Source organism: Pteropus medius, unplaced genomic scaffold, assembly GCF_902729225.1.
Source record: "Pteropus medius unplaced genomic scaffold, Ma_sr-lr_union100, whole genome shotgun sequence".
Classification (NCBI taxonomy): Eukaryota; Metazoa; Chordata; class Mammalia; order Chiroptera; family Pteropodidae; genus Pteropus; species Pteropus medius.
The window spans coordinates 9,885,770-9,900,668 of record NW_024350924.1 but is presented as its reverse complement, the minus strand read 5'-3'; the positions used below and the strand labels follow the sequence as shown (position 1 = coordinate 9,900,668).

General features: G+C 42.6%; 1 protein-coding gene across 5 annotated transcripts in view; it reads left to right on the top strand.

The window, feature by feature from the left end:
* The window catches only part of FMO5 (flavin containing dimethylaniline monoxygenase 5), a 31,256-nt gene extending 16,411 nt beyond the window's left edge, over positions 1-14,845 (top strand). For 4 of the 5 annotated variants that reach the window (XM_039841368.1, XM_039841365.1, XM_039841366.1 and 1 more), the window contains 6 exons: positions 1,503-1,665; positions 2,436-2,578; positions 5,611-5,810; positions 8,073-8,425; positions 10,743-10,815; positions 12,918-14,845. In XM_039841368.1, coding sequence (XP_039697302.1) covers positions 1,503-1,665; positions 2,436-2,578; positions 5,611-5,810; positions 8,073-8,425; positions 10,743-10,815; positions 12,918-13,272 — 1,287 coding nt within the window. In that variant the 3' untranslated portion in view covers positions 13,273-14,845. Of the gene's footprint in view, positions 1-1,502; positions 1,666-2,435; positions 2,579-5,610; positions 5,811-8,072; positions 8,426-10,742; positions 10,816-12,915 lie in introns of all 5 variants that reach the window. The other variant, XM_039841369.1, reaches the window with a different exon arrangement.
* The last annotated feature ends 54 nt before the right edge of the window (positions 14,846-14,899 follow it).

Below are 14,899 nucleotides of genomic sequence, written 5' to 3'. Positions count from 1 at the left end.
TTGGACCTACCCCCAGCCCCTTCTACCTTCTGACCATTCTGCTGAATCATGCCTTTCTCTGTTTAACAACAACAATAAAATGGTACTAGCCAGTGACAACTTCCAAAGTCAGTCATTTCCAGCCCTGTGGTGCTTCCCGTCACTCGTTTAAACACTTATTGAGCAGGTTCATGTCCGTACTAAGCAGTGAAGATACAAAGACCAAAAAAAAAAAAAAATCTGTGATTTCATAGTCCAAGGAGATAGAAAAGTGAAGAAAAATTTATTATAAATATAATTAATAAAAGTAAAGAGTGTTGACTTTGAACAAAAAGTCAGCCAGATGTAGTAAAATGGGTTTATCTGAGAACAACAACGGTTTATCCGGGACCACACGCAATTCTTCAAAAACCAAGAAGAGCGAAGTCTTTTACGGAGGGAAGAGGAAGTTGGGACTGCTGTGTTTCGCAACTGACTTAAGGCATGAGAGGGCCCCCCCCTTCTTGCCTCCCTACTTCATTTTAGATGAAGTCCCTGTCGACCGTTTTTTTGGTTTTGGGTTTTTTTTAATACAAGAGTTACAGGGCGATGAATGCTGTCTAGAGATCTCTATATTTTGCAGCTCAGAGAACGGATGCTTAACCCACCCGGGCATGAGGTCGGGTACCAGGGACATTTCCTTTTTGGAGAAAATACCTAAACTAATATCTAAATATCTAAAATATCTAAAATATCTAAACTCACGAAGGGTTTAATCAGCCAAATGAAGAAAGCATAAAAGGACGATCCCTTCAGGGGCACCAGCCTGTGGAAAAGCAAAAACGTGGCAGAGAAGAACTGTAAAGCGTGTGGGAAGGCTAGGGGACACAGCTGTGACATCTGCCTTAGTCCACACACAGATGATGGTCGTAGACCCTGGAAGCACATAGGAGCACGTTCTTAATTTTCCCTATTTTTTTTTAAAGGTAAAAATTATGCCGCTGACTATCCCATCTCACAGCCTCTTTCTTTATGGTTACTTGTAAAACAGGCATTTATAGGAGCCTCAGAGAGGTTCATTTACATAAAAGTCTTATGTAAATAAGTTTTATGTAAATGAGCCACTGAGATGTTTTTCGACTTAGGAGGGAGGGAGCCCTGGAACTCAGTCGCATGTTTAAGGCTACACAGTGAGAACAGGACTTGGGATACGAGACATCAAAGGGTGTCAGGACGTCTGGGGGTCAGGGGAGGGGTAGGCTCTGAGTGCATGGAGTGCCTTAGAAGCACAGAAGTCCAAGCTTTATTCCGGCGTCACGCTACCTTAGGGACATTCTAAGGGAACTAGTATTTCTGCCTCAGGGAAGTTTTCCCTCAGAAAAAGTTCTTCTTTGTGGAGTACGAAAATCAAATATCTCTGCATGTGCCCTGCTACGTGACATCAGCCCTTCACGTAACACTCTGTCAGGAGAGTCATGTCAGGGAAGGTGGCCACTGGACAGCCTGTGGTTACAGTCCCCTGTGGCTGTCGCTTTTCTTTTCAGACCAGTGTGTGCAGTGTGACGAAGCAGCCTGATTTCTCCACTTCAGGCCAGTGGGAGGTGGTCACAGAATGTGCAGGGAAGAAGGAGGTGAATGTCTTCGACGGGGTCATGGTTTGCACCGGCCACCACACCTATGCTCACTTGCCCTTGGACAGCTTCCCTGGTGAGTGGCCTACCAGGACGGAGGACCCCTGAACCACGCCTGTGGCCTGGTCCCTGGGGAAGGGGAAGTTTCCAGCCTGAGTGATTCCTACCTCGGGATGAAGTAAGGCTTATCCTAATTTTGCATGTTCTCCTGCTAGATATTGGGGTAACCCGTGTTAGTGCCACTTGAGAGCAGAGAGAATGATAATTTTGGAGACGAGAGAAAAGTCAGAAGGCTCTAGATTTAGTTTCACAATGATTAGTTTCTCTGAAGATCAAAAGAAAGAACGTGGACTTGACTTACATGAGGTCGAATGAGGACTTTTTCAGCGATTGAGAAAACACAGAAATGCTGAGTTTGTAAGGAAGAAATGGAAGCTTAAGTTAGGCAAGAATTTATTACGGTCTTTGGCCTGGATTTTTATTTTGAAGAAAAAAAAACAGTATTCTATGTATACTCTAGAGTTCATGAAAACACGTACTCTAATTGAAATGGGAGTAGGTATTTAAAGAGGATGAAAAGAGAAGAAAGTGAAGGTTTTCCGAAGCAGTTTGGATTTCTGAGTCTACAGATGGATCCTGGGTAGGAAGTCACAAGGTTCTGCTCTGAGGCTATGGGAAGAGAAAAGAGACAAAAAATATTGAAAACAGCAATAGCGCAGCTGAATAAAGGGAGAGCGTATGGAGAGTATATGCTTAAACTCTACGCGTCGCAAAAAAAAGAAAAAAAAATTGTCAAATGATATCAGATCAACCATCAGCTGATCATAATATCTCCTTCTCTTGCAGGAATCGAGAAGTTCCGAGGACAGTACTTCCATAGTCGAGAGTATAAGGATCCACAGAGTTTCGCTGGAAAGAGAATCATCGTCATTGGCATTGGGAATTCTGGAGGGGACCTGGCCGTGGAGCTCAGCTCAGTAGCCAAGCAGGTTCGAATCAGCTACTTATTTATTTTGCTCTGTCAGGGAAGCTGAGGTGGACCCAGCGGAGGGTACGGTACCGACACATGGCTCGGCAGTGCCGATGGCAGATGGAAGCCTTGGTTTCATTGCCAAGTGCGGCAACATTGTGATAGACGATATGATGGAGCCAGGGCTGCCCATTGGAGTCCCCTCACGCTAAGGAGTCAGGTCGTGGACACAGACTGTGCTCATAATCACAGTCAGATGTCCCCTCCGAGTGGCCTCTGGTTTTGAGGAAGACCAGATGGTGGCCCGCACAGCGGACCAGAAGCTTGGCTCCTCCATGGGCCATGCTCTCACGTGAAGGAAAGCACCTTGGGTGGCTGAAAGCTGTCGGCTTGCAGGGTGGCGGGGGGACTTTCCTCTCCTCTCCCCAAGGGGCAAAGAGTAGCCATCTCACCTTGCCAAAGTCAGCATGCATGCCAGTGTGAATATGTGAACACCAGCTCGCCCCAGCCTCCGCATGCAGCTCCCTAACGCGGAGTGACTTCTGCTCCAAAGCAATGTATCTGGCCTTGAGGCTTTTTGTTGTTTGAGCCTGCCTGCCTGCCTGCCTGCCTGCCTGCCTTCCTTCCTTCCTTCCTTCCTTCCTTCCTCTCTCTCTCTCTCTCTCTCTCTCTCTCTCTCTCTCTCTCGTATCATAGATTTTGAACTGGGAAGACAGCGTCTTCATTATAAATTCCTAGGGAAAAAACATGTCATTTTTATATTTTATTATTCACATCTTTATTGAATCATAACTTTCTCAGCAACAGGGATAAGCCTGGTTGTTCTTCAGGAAGTTGAGTTAAGCTGCGCTTCTCCACAAATATGTTTTAAGTTATTAAAAAAAAAAAAAAGTTTAATGGCACAACTTCGTTAAATGACATTTACCCAGAAACTCCATCCGATAACATTTCTTCTCGGTCCTATCCTCATCTGTCACCACGGAAGTGATTTCATATGTTACCGCATGAATAAATTCAACAAGCATTTATCAGGAAATAACTATATAAATAAGAAAAGGTAGAAATGTGTGTGGCTGTTATGATAAAAAGAATGTACCAGGTATGTCGTGGGGACCGGAGGCGTGAGCCTTCTTCAATGTCCTTGGCTTGTCACAGGACCAGTGATAAGGGAGCTGAGGCTAATGCACCAAAGAAATGTAGATTGCCAAAGGGCAAAGCACCCAGAGTGGGCGGAGACGAGGTGCCGTGTCTGGGAAAGCCTGGGGGAACACACAGCTTCACGATGTCTGCACAGCAAGGACGGCACAGCCACCTCTGCTGCCACTCAGACAAGCTGAAGAAACGCAGTTGCTGGGTTCTGACTTTTGGCTTTATGTATGAAATTGTATTTATGAGAAGTTGCTTGTAAATCAGACATCCTGAATGAACCTATACCTGTCAGCGTATCAAGGACATTTTGGTATGAGAATTCTCATACTATAATGCCTTTGTGAAGAGGAAACATCCCTTTCTTGAAATTCGATTTTCCTTACATTTTTTTTCTTATAAATCCAAATCTGCAAATGTGCTGTTTGCTTAAAACAAGGTACAGACAGACAACTGAAATAAGAAATAGGATGATAGCCATTAAGCATTTATTGAATGTTTACTACATGCCACTCCCTTTACAAAACACTACTTCTCACAATAGCCTTCTGATATATGTATCGTTGTCACTATTTTATACATAGGAAACCTTTTAAATGGGGCTCTGAGCATTGACATTACTCATTACTTATCTACTTATATAACAAAAGTTATATAGACTGCACACAAAACCATCTGATTCCTGAGACCATGCCTGCTCTTTAAACTGTGACATCTGAAAGTGCTCAATTATGACAGGTTATCTTTTTACTTACAGCTGAGACAAAAGACCATAGAGCCATGTACTTATATACCTTACGATTCAAAACTATCTGTAGAGTTTTATAACGTAGAAAAATTGATACTTTTTTCACCAGGTAATTCAATATCAAACTTTTATCAGCTCTAAACATGGACTTTAGCCAGCAGAGGACATAAAAAGACTGGCCAGTTCCCTGTTATTCTCCTAACAAGCTTCGATTTTTCCGGTAAATAATCAATGAAACATTTCTGCAGTGCAGGCTATGGAGTTAGTCAGACCTGGGTTGGAAATTCAGCTCTGCCACTTACTAGCTGTGTGATCGGACCATGCCTCTCATGTATGAAATGAGGACAATAATACCCACTTCAAGAAGTGGTTGTATTGATTAAATAAGGTATAGATAAAGAACCTAGCAGAGCGATTGACAGGTCACAATTCTCAATAACGGAAAGTGATGATAATGATGTGTCGGGGATACCAAAAGATGTGTATGCTATCCTTCCACCCTGGAGAAAACAAATTTGGAGGGACAGAAGTTAAGAGTGTTTAACTTCACACATGTATTCTCACTGATGGTGACCTAAAGCGCTACCATATTAAGCACTTTTACATGTTACAACTGAAAGAAAATTAAAAGTTTCATATCAATATAAATGATAAATAACGGGGGTTTTTTGTTTGTTTGTTTGTTTTTTGTAATGATGCAAACAACGTCAAAGGCAAAAAAGATTGAGGGTTTTGGATTAAATGATCTACAGTTGCTACCAGCTTTATCATTCCACGATTGTGAGTTGGACAGGTGGTAAAGGCTAGAGAATTTCAGAGAATGGAGAGAAAACTGTCAGCCAGAGCAATCAGAGATGTCTTCATGGAGGAGGCGGACTTGATCTGGATCTTAAGAGTGAATAGGCTTTTGGAAATTCAACAGAAAACAGAAAAGCAGTGGTGCTTCAGAGCAAGACACAGTCTTGGTCAGGGAATACGCCAATTTAATTGTAAGAGTAGTGTTTGAGAAGGAAGGTGGGAAGAAATAATAATGATTAAGAAAAAAAAAGATTGCACAGGGACTCAAGAGCCAGACCAATGAATTTAAACTTACTCTTGAAGAAAATGGTTTATGAGTCAGAGAATGGTAAAAGCAAACCATTTTTCCCCTCTTCCAGGTTTTCCTCAGTACCCGGAGAGGGGCTTGGATCCTCAATCGTGTGGGAGACAAAGGATATCCTCAAGATATGCTGCTCTTAACTCGATTTAAACAACTCGTCCTACAGATGTGCCATGAATCATTAATAAACACATATCTTGAAAATCAGTTAAACCAAAGGTTTAACCACGAAATGTACGGCCTAAAGCCTAAACACAGGTATGTTCCCATGGGAGAGCAGGATGGTAACAGCCAAGGCACGAATTAAGGACCAGTCACACAGGCTCACTCTCCACGAACAGTAAGAAAATCCACAGAATCTGAGGTCAGCTTTTGACCTTGCTCCCCCGGAAGTCCCAGACCTAGGATTCTCCATGGCACTCACCATTCCATCATTCCCCCGAGTACCAGTTTTGTTATGTGATGTCCAACGACAACAACAAAATCGTAGCCGAGGATAGCGCCTCACTCATTCATCCATCAACATCGAGCACCTCTTATGAGCCAAGCGTGAGGCCGGGCATGAGAATACAGAGATTAAAGACCTGATAGTAATACTAATACAAATAATCATCCCTTCCCTTTAGAGGACTTAACATAAGACAAGCACCGGGCTACATGAGTTACATGCATTATCTCATTTAATCCTCACGACAGCCGTAGAGGTTGGTGTTTTACCTACATTTTCCAGATATAAAAATTGACACTTGGAGAAACTAATTTGCCCAAGATCACACAAGGAATAAGCAGCAGACCCAAGAAATGGATTTTGCCTCAAGGACTGTAAGAGAAGAGAGACAGCAGAGTAAGATAGAGAACACATGGCACTCTGTGACAGCGGGCGGATGGGAACCCTCACACAGCCGAGGAGGTAGACCGTGAAAGCGTTTCTAGAGGCCAATTCTAAATGCTCAGCTTTACTTATTTCAAAATAGAAAGTATAATGAGCACGCATCTACACTCCGTTTACATTTTCCTGTTATTGACAGTTTGCTGTATTTGCTGTCTCTCCCTCTGAAGATAGATCCATATATATGTCATGCATACTACATACATTACATATATGCACACACACATATTTTTTTTTCTGAACCTTTGAAGAGTAAGTTGCAATCATTAAGACACTTTACCCTAAATTATTCAACATACGATGCCTAAGAAAAAGAGCATCCTCCTACATAAACACAATTACCACACCTGGGAAATTTAACAGTGATAAAATACCATTATCTAATCTTCAAATTTCCCAAATGGTCCCAATAACATATCTTTATAGCTTTTTTATTTTTAAACCCAAGATCCTGTCAAGTCTCTTTAATTTCCCTTAATCAGAAATAATTCTCCATTAAAACAAAACAAAACAAAACAAAACAAAAAAACAAGCCAATTGTTTTGCAGAAAGTCTCTGACTTTGGACTTAACATAGCTGTTTTTCCCTTATCATATTCAGCTCAAACGTTTTTGGCACAGATACTCAAAGGTTATGTTGTACCTTCTTGCTAGATCACAACGGGAGCCATGAACATATTAATGCTAAATTTGCTCACTTGGATAAGGTGGTATCTACCAGGTTTCTCCTTTATAAAGGTATATTTTTTTTCCTTTGAAAATAATCAGTAGGGTGAACTTTGAGGTTGTTCCCCAATAACCTTTCACCCACTTATTTCATCCGATTATGGAAACAGTACCATCTATACCTTTGGTGATTACAAAATAAATTGAGGCTTTATGAAATAAGAGGAGATAGTCAAACAAATGGGGGAAGGAAATAGCATTCGTATTTTAAGTACGAGATCTTGGAATAGCAAAAACTAGGCTCTGGGACCTGCACGTGGTCTGGTTTGGCCGGACTGCATGGCAGAGGTGGAAGAGTGACTGAGCACATCTCCAGGCTCACCGGGCAGGTACATGAACACCTGTGCATGCTCTGCTAAATGAAAAGTCTGGGATGACGACAGTCCCGAGCCACTGAATTGATTGTAAGCGAGTGAGTGACACAATAATAAATCCTTTTTTTTTTTTTTTGAACGACCACTATAAAAAGAAGATAGATTGAAGGAGGGAGGAGAGCGGGGAGCGGGAGACCCTAAAGACCATCGTAATAGTCCAGGTGAGATAGAGAACAGGGTGAACTATTCTAAGGATGTTAAGAGGACGAAGGGAAAAGACTTGGCGACTAGATGTAAGACTCAGTTTTGTGGCTTGGGGCATTTCTGTTCCCTGCGAAACCACGTAGAAGACCTTCACTTCCCAACACCTTCGCTTTCAGTGCCATCCAGGGTCCAGCTTCCGCTCTGAGATCCTGCTCTGTGCATTAGGCCTTTCCCAAATTTCATGGATAGACCAAAGAGGAGACCACTGGCCCATCATTTAACCACCTCCATCAAAATAGAATTTGACTTACATGTTACTGATTTCTCTCTCTCTCCCCTCATGATTTCTCTCATTAATCCTTCTTTTGGTCTTTATCACCATTCACAGAGCTCTGAGTCAGCATCCAACAGTCAATGATGACCTGCCGAATCGTATACTTTCTGGCTTGGTGAAGGTGAAAGGAAATGTGAAGGAATTCACAGAGAGAGCTGCCATATTCGAAGATGGCTCCAGGGAGGATGACATTGATGTTGTTATCTTTGCCACAGGCTATAGCTTTGCCTTTCCTTTTCTTAAAGATGTAGTCAAAACAACCAAAAACAAGATACTCCTGTATAAAAAGGTCTTCCCTCCCAACCTGGAAAAACCAACTCTTGCAATCATAGGCTTGATCCAGCCCCTGGGTGCCCTTATGCCCATTTCAGAGCTCCAAGGACGTTGGGTCACTCAAGTATTTAAAGGTAAGTGACCATGCAAGCTGACTTCTTACTTGGTGTTATGTTTCATTATGTTTATGATCTTAATCTTAAATAGCTGAGACAGTATATACGATTGTAACCGTGCCTGATACAAAAATAGTGCTCAAAAATTAATTTTTTCACTAAATATAAAGTAGTCATTTATAATCATGGACATATATTGGGATATCCTGGGAAATTTTCTCAAAATACGCATGCTTTTCCTGGTGGTGTTTATTTAATAAACCTGGGGTGGGGCAGACATAGATCTTTGAGAAAATGTTCCCCAAGTGATTCCATTGTGCACTCTACATCATGATCCACTCACCTAGATTTTAGACAACTGATACATATATATTTGTGAAGCCAGAGAAGTTTATCTTTTTTAATATAGTTAAAGTCAAACATAGAAGTGGTGTGATTTAATTTCGGCCCCAAAGTAAGACTTGGTTAAAGACTAGCCCAGAATGTAAAAGATTCAACCTCTCAAATTCTCACTTTCCCCTCTTTAGATCCCCTCTCTCAGTTTTGGGGTTTGGGGTAGAAGGCACAATATGAGTCAGCAGATTGATCCAGCTTTCAAAAGGCTTAACTCTATCTAGTGTCATTAAAAAATTACAACGTCCCCAAACTTCCAACTATTCTTCTCTAAACTGGTCAGAGCACACCCAAAGACATGTTTTAAAAGTGAAACCATAGTGCATTAAAAGGAGAGACAAGAATGGTTAAGGGATCTGAAAATGTCCCATGTTAAGAATAACTGAAGAAGATGAAGAAGTTTAGCCTGGAAAAGGTTCAGGGGAGATCTGAGAGCTCCCTTTAAATATCTGAAGGGCTATCTCATGGCAGAAGGATTTGTTTTGCTCAATATCACTTCAAAGGGTTGCACCAGGACCAAGGAGTGAAACTTTGAGGATTGCACAGTATCAGGTTAACATAAAAAACAAACAAACAAACAAACAACTTTCTATCAGCCAGGGCCATTTCAAGATGGAATGGGCTGCCTCTGAAATCGCGAGGAATCCACACAGAATAGGAAGAGAATGAAAATGGCTGGATGGCTATCCGGCCGGACCCATGTGGAGTAGATTCAAACCTCAGAACAGGGAGAAATCAGACCACCTCTCAAGTCCCTTCTAACAAAGGAATTATACGATTCTATGGTTGTTATAATAAAATTTGTCACCATCACTAACGTTTAATTAAAACTATCAGAGTTCTTGTTGGAATTACAGCTCCCTCCTTCCTAGAGACGATCTCCGGTAGCAGAGCAAAAGGAGTAATGGCGTTCGAGTCGACCAATCAAAAACATTGCCAGGTTCCCCCGAAGTTCTATCACTTCTTAATCCCTTTTAGTTCTACCCAGTAGATCATGTACTCCCTGTGAGCACCGGGCCACCAAACGCAAGGAACCCATTACGTTGGCTTAATTCCAGTCATCCTAGATGGATCTTTTATTTCGGTCAATTAAGTCAGAGAGAAAAAATCGCATTAAAAATAGGCTGTAGCGTCGTGGTATCCTTGAAATAACTCAGACTCTTTTCTAAGACCTAGCGAGCCGTTGAGAGGAGCATGGAAAATGAGTATTTGGGAGTCTGCATTACAGCTGTGGGATTAGGGGATCTTAGGGGAAATGCACAAAAAGCCCAGCTTCCTGTGCTAGCAGAGGCCTAGTGCTCATTCCTCCGGCCTTCTTTTAAGACCTGGAAGGAAAGAATCATTAGAAGAATCGTTATCAGACTTCCAGTAGGAACCCTACCTCTTCTTGCCTTTCTCATCTCTGAACTCTGCCTTCACTGTACCTATTTTCAACCCTTTCTCGCTTTTAGATCCGTTTCTCCCATTCTTTCATGCCCAGCTCGGCCCGTCCCCTTCCCTGGCCTGGCCTGTCTCCATTTTCCTTCTTCCTTCTGTGCTCTGGAATTACTGTTCTCTTGTCAAGAAAACATTCCACCCTTTTCTAGAACGCCGAACCCACTTCCGCGCCTTGACTAAAATCTAATTTTCGCTTTCTCTCTTCTGCAGCCCTGTCAAAAGTCCTTCCACAGACTTTTAAGCCATTTATCATTTCCTTATGTCCACAGCAAAAGACTGTGACGGTGGAGGCAGGTATTGGTTGGAAGGCAGAGCTGGAGAAATATCTTCCAAAGACAAAGTAGAATAGAGAAAGCTACTGACATCGATATTAATGGTGGTGGTGGTAGGTACGATCTCCTTGAGTACAGAAGACGATCCCGTTTTTCTTGAAATTCTCCATGCCAGAGTCATTGTTAGTAGGATTATTGTTCCTTACGCTTAAATTTTTGGTTTTTCTCTTTAGGGCTAAAGACGTTGCCCTCACAAAGTGAAATGATAACAGAAATAACTAAGACTCAAGAGAAATTGGAAAAAAGGTAAGAAATTCTCCAAGGAAAGTATGTGCTTAGTTTTTCTACCGATGTAGTTCTTAATAAGAGCAATAGAGTACTATCTTTATCCTCCTCATGTTAGTTTAAGGATTTGGGTCAGATTTTAAAGGAAAAGGAGATAATGGTTTACGACGATAGAATGGAGAAATAGTACCAAGAGGTTCGAGACAAGCTTAAGAAAAGTATTTACGGCAGCACAATTCACAATGGCCAAGACATGGAAGCAGCCTACATGCCCATCCGTGGACAACTGGATAAAGAGGTCATGGTTCACATACGCAATGGAATATTACTCAGCCGTTAACAAAAAAAAAAAAGAAATCCTACTATTTGCAACATGGATGAACCAAGAGGTTATTATGCTGAGTGAAATAAGTCAGATGGAGAAAGATAAATACCATATGATTTCACTTATATGCAGAATCTATGGAACAACAAAGAACAACGTAATCAAAAACAGATTGACAAATATAGTGGACAATCTGATGATGGCCAGAGGGGAGGGGGGTTGGGGGCTGGGAGAATGGGGTGAAGGGTTAAAGAAATACGAACTAGTAGCTGATAGGTGGTCATGGGATGGGGAGCACCTCATAGGGAATGCATTTAGCATTAATGGCTAGATAGAGAGCCAGAGCACAGAAAGAGCAGTTAGGGAGATGGTTTCATAAACTATATAAACGTCTAACCAATATACTGTATCCTTGAAACTAGTAACAACTTTAAATTTTTAAAAAGTGTTTAAAATCCTATGTTTAGGGCATGAAAGAAAAGTCAAATGAGAAGAAGCACATGGAAAGAAAATCGGGTATAATGTTTTTACAAGGATCACTTGAAGTGGCAGTGGAGCTGCCTGGGAAAGGAAGAAAGATAATGAATTACTGAGATATGGTTGAATTGGAAATCTGCAGATAGAGTTACAAAGGCCACTTGTCTGCAGAGGCCACTTGGCAGGCTGTCATCGTGGGGCAGCACGCTCAGGTCACGGCGGCCGGTAGTATGAATAGTATTTGTGATCAGGGGTGGCGGTAACACCAGCCAGCTGCTTGGTGCCTGGGCGAACACGGTAATTTATCGAGCTGAATTACAGAATTGAGCTTATTCGCTGGGTGGTTTTCATCTGGACAAAGCGAAAGGTGATGGTAAGTTCCTAGGCTTTTGTGGAAAAAGTCAGAGGCACATCATCCCAGGCCCGAAGAGGCGGTTGTCTTTAGCCGAGTACGGCTCCACCTTGGAGAGGGAGTTTTATTGAACCCCGATGCCCTCGCCAGCTCTTCTAGTTTTGCCTCCCTTTCACTGCCAAACTTCCGCCACAAACGTTCTACGTTAGATGCTCTAAAGTCTCGCCCTGTTCTCCCTCCTAAGCTCCCCGCTTTGTCACTTCTGTCCTCACTCCTGTACCTGCGCTGTTGAAGGTCAGCCGTGACCAGCTTCATTCTCCTCCCCACTGAGTCTGGTGCCCTTAAACATCTCGTCCTTCTCCGAGTGCTCTCTTTCCTTGTTTTTCCGGGACTCAAACATCCTGCCGTGTGGACCCCGCCGCCACTGCCCTCACCGAACAAACGAGGGTCCCCGACTCGAGCATTTTCAGGGTGGGGTCTCTCTGATAACAGCGGAGTCCTCTGTCTCTGGATGTGGACTGCACCCGGATATCCACTCGGGTTCCTACAACGCGCCTCCTCTACTGTAGGCGATGCCCACAGATACTCTGTACCCACGTTCACGTTCTGTACTCGGGCCCGCTGCACTCCTTCACTCCGCCGTTCCCCTGACCTGTAAAACTTTCCGCCTTGTTCTCAGTCCATCTACATCTTCCACATCTTCCAAGGACTTATTATAGCTGTATTTTAGCTACCGTCTTCTGCATTTCTACTTAGCAGTCGAAAACCAAGTCTTATGTTCTTCTCTGTTTCACGTGTATCTCTCTTATCTCCTCCCTTAGATTAGAAAGTCCTCAAGGACAGAAACGAGGTCTTACGTTTCTTTTCTATCTTCCACAGCTCCAGAAAGCACTGGTTAGTTGATTTACTGCTTGACTGACTGACCGATTGAACTGTTGATAGGCCATGCTTCTGTCTTGTCTGCTTCAGGTATGTGGAGAGCCCACGCCATACCATTCAGACAGACTACGTCGCCATGATGGACGACCTTGCTGATCTGGTGGGCGTCAAGCCCAACCTGCTGTCTCTGGCCTTCACCGACCCCAAACTGGCGTTACAGTTGTTTCTGGGACCCTGTACTCCCGTCCAGTATCGCCTGCGGGGCCCAGGGAAGTGGGGTGGAGCTCGAGAAGCCATCCTCACCACAGAAGATCGTATCAGGAAGCCTATAATGACGAGAGCAATTGAAAACAGTAGTTCCTCGACTTCGACGATAACCATGGCCAGGTTTATGCAGGCTGTTGTTCTCTTCGCTGTAATCGTAGCTTATTTTGAGCTGTTCTGAGGGGGCTGGATCTTGAGATGCCTTCAGAATCCGACGAGACTAAACCACCCTCAGCTTCACATTGCCTAGAAATCTACTTTTATGTCTCTTTCCAAAATATCAATCGTCTTTCCTCTTTTCCCTACAATGAAATCCCAGCTCTTCATTCATATTGACTTACCTCCCCCTTCCTCTTAGGACTCATCGCTTGCCCTTCAGCATTGCCTAGACTGAGCTCAGATATTCTTTTTGTCATCTTCGTGTGTTCTTGACATGTGGTGGGTGCTTACCAAATGTCTGTGATTATCAAATATTGTGGGTGGGGAGCACAAATCAATACCTGTGTGAGACATGGATGATTCCAAGTAACTCTGCTTCTGATAGGATTTGGTTTTCTACGAGTTCAACGTTTTGTTCGTTTTTAATATTGTAATTAAATGTCTGTTTCCTGGGGGATGTGAGAAATACCAGTCTCATAACAGTTGTATGTAGCTAAGAGCAGATAGATACACAGACACTTTAAACATTTCGTCTCGCCAGCTGTTCACTAGTGTGTCTGATACCTGGTCATTTTGTCTCTTTTTCCCTCAGGAAAACATCTTTATTATCTTTATTATCTCGATGAAGGAACTATCTTCAACTTTCCAGGCTCCTGGGTCGTTCTGATAACCTAGCATTTGCCAGGAGGTTCGAGGCTTTAAATTAGCTGTCCTGTCTTTTCGGATCTCTTACTTCGCATATTAGAATCCCACAAGACTTTACCTTAGGGAACATACGTAGCTGCCGCCGACTGCTGTAGCATGGCCTACAGATGTGGTTCGTCTCCCCCTCTCCTGCTTTCCCCCTTTCAACCCCCCCTCCCCACACACCGAGCGTCTAAGTAATAAGTATTCGAAGAGGTCATTTATATATTAAATTAGAATTGATGTTAACTAAATATAAGGACATTCTGCTTATAACAGTTCTTATGTCATACAGTGTCGTTCTAAACAGGAGCAAATGAAAATAAAAGCATGGACGCCTCTGACTCATGTCCCAACGCCACTGTTGAGTCACCTGCAGCTCGGCTCTGTTCTCGTCTCACAGAGTAGGAAACTTAGTGTTGGCTGTCAGGCACACTGAATTTCACAAGAAAAGTAATGAATATACCTGTCAGGTGGTTGTTTACGCAGATCTGTTGTGCAGTACATTTGGAGATTGCTGCCTATTACTCAGCAAAAAGATAAACTGGGAAAATGAAATGAGCAACATGAGAAAATATTATCTTTCTGATATAAATACACATAAGAGAATCAGAAATGTGAGAACTACTACGTCTTTCTAATCATGTAATTATTTGGACAACTCTCTGCCTTTGGCCTGATTTACCTGTGGAAGTGCCTCTTGAGCATTAGAGAACCGACAGCTGGTATCACTTAAGTCTTTTTCTTTTGAATTCCATAATCCTATGATATTGGGGATTTATTATCTATTAAAATGGACCTAGTATCTTTTAATCTGCAGATGACTCTAGTTCAAAAGTAAATTGAATGTTGCTTGCTATATTTTCATGTCTTCCTTTGAACATATAAATTTACCTCTTTGGGCATGTAAATTTGTTGAATGAACAGTCCTTTCATAATATAATTCCTAATTATCAGCAATAAGT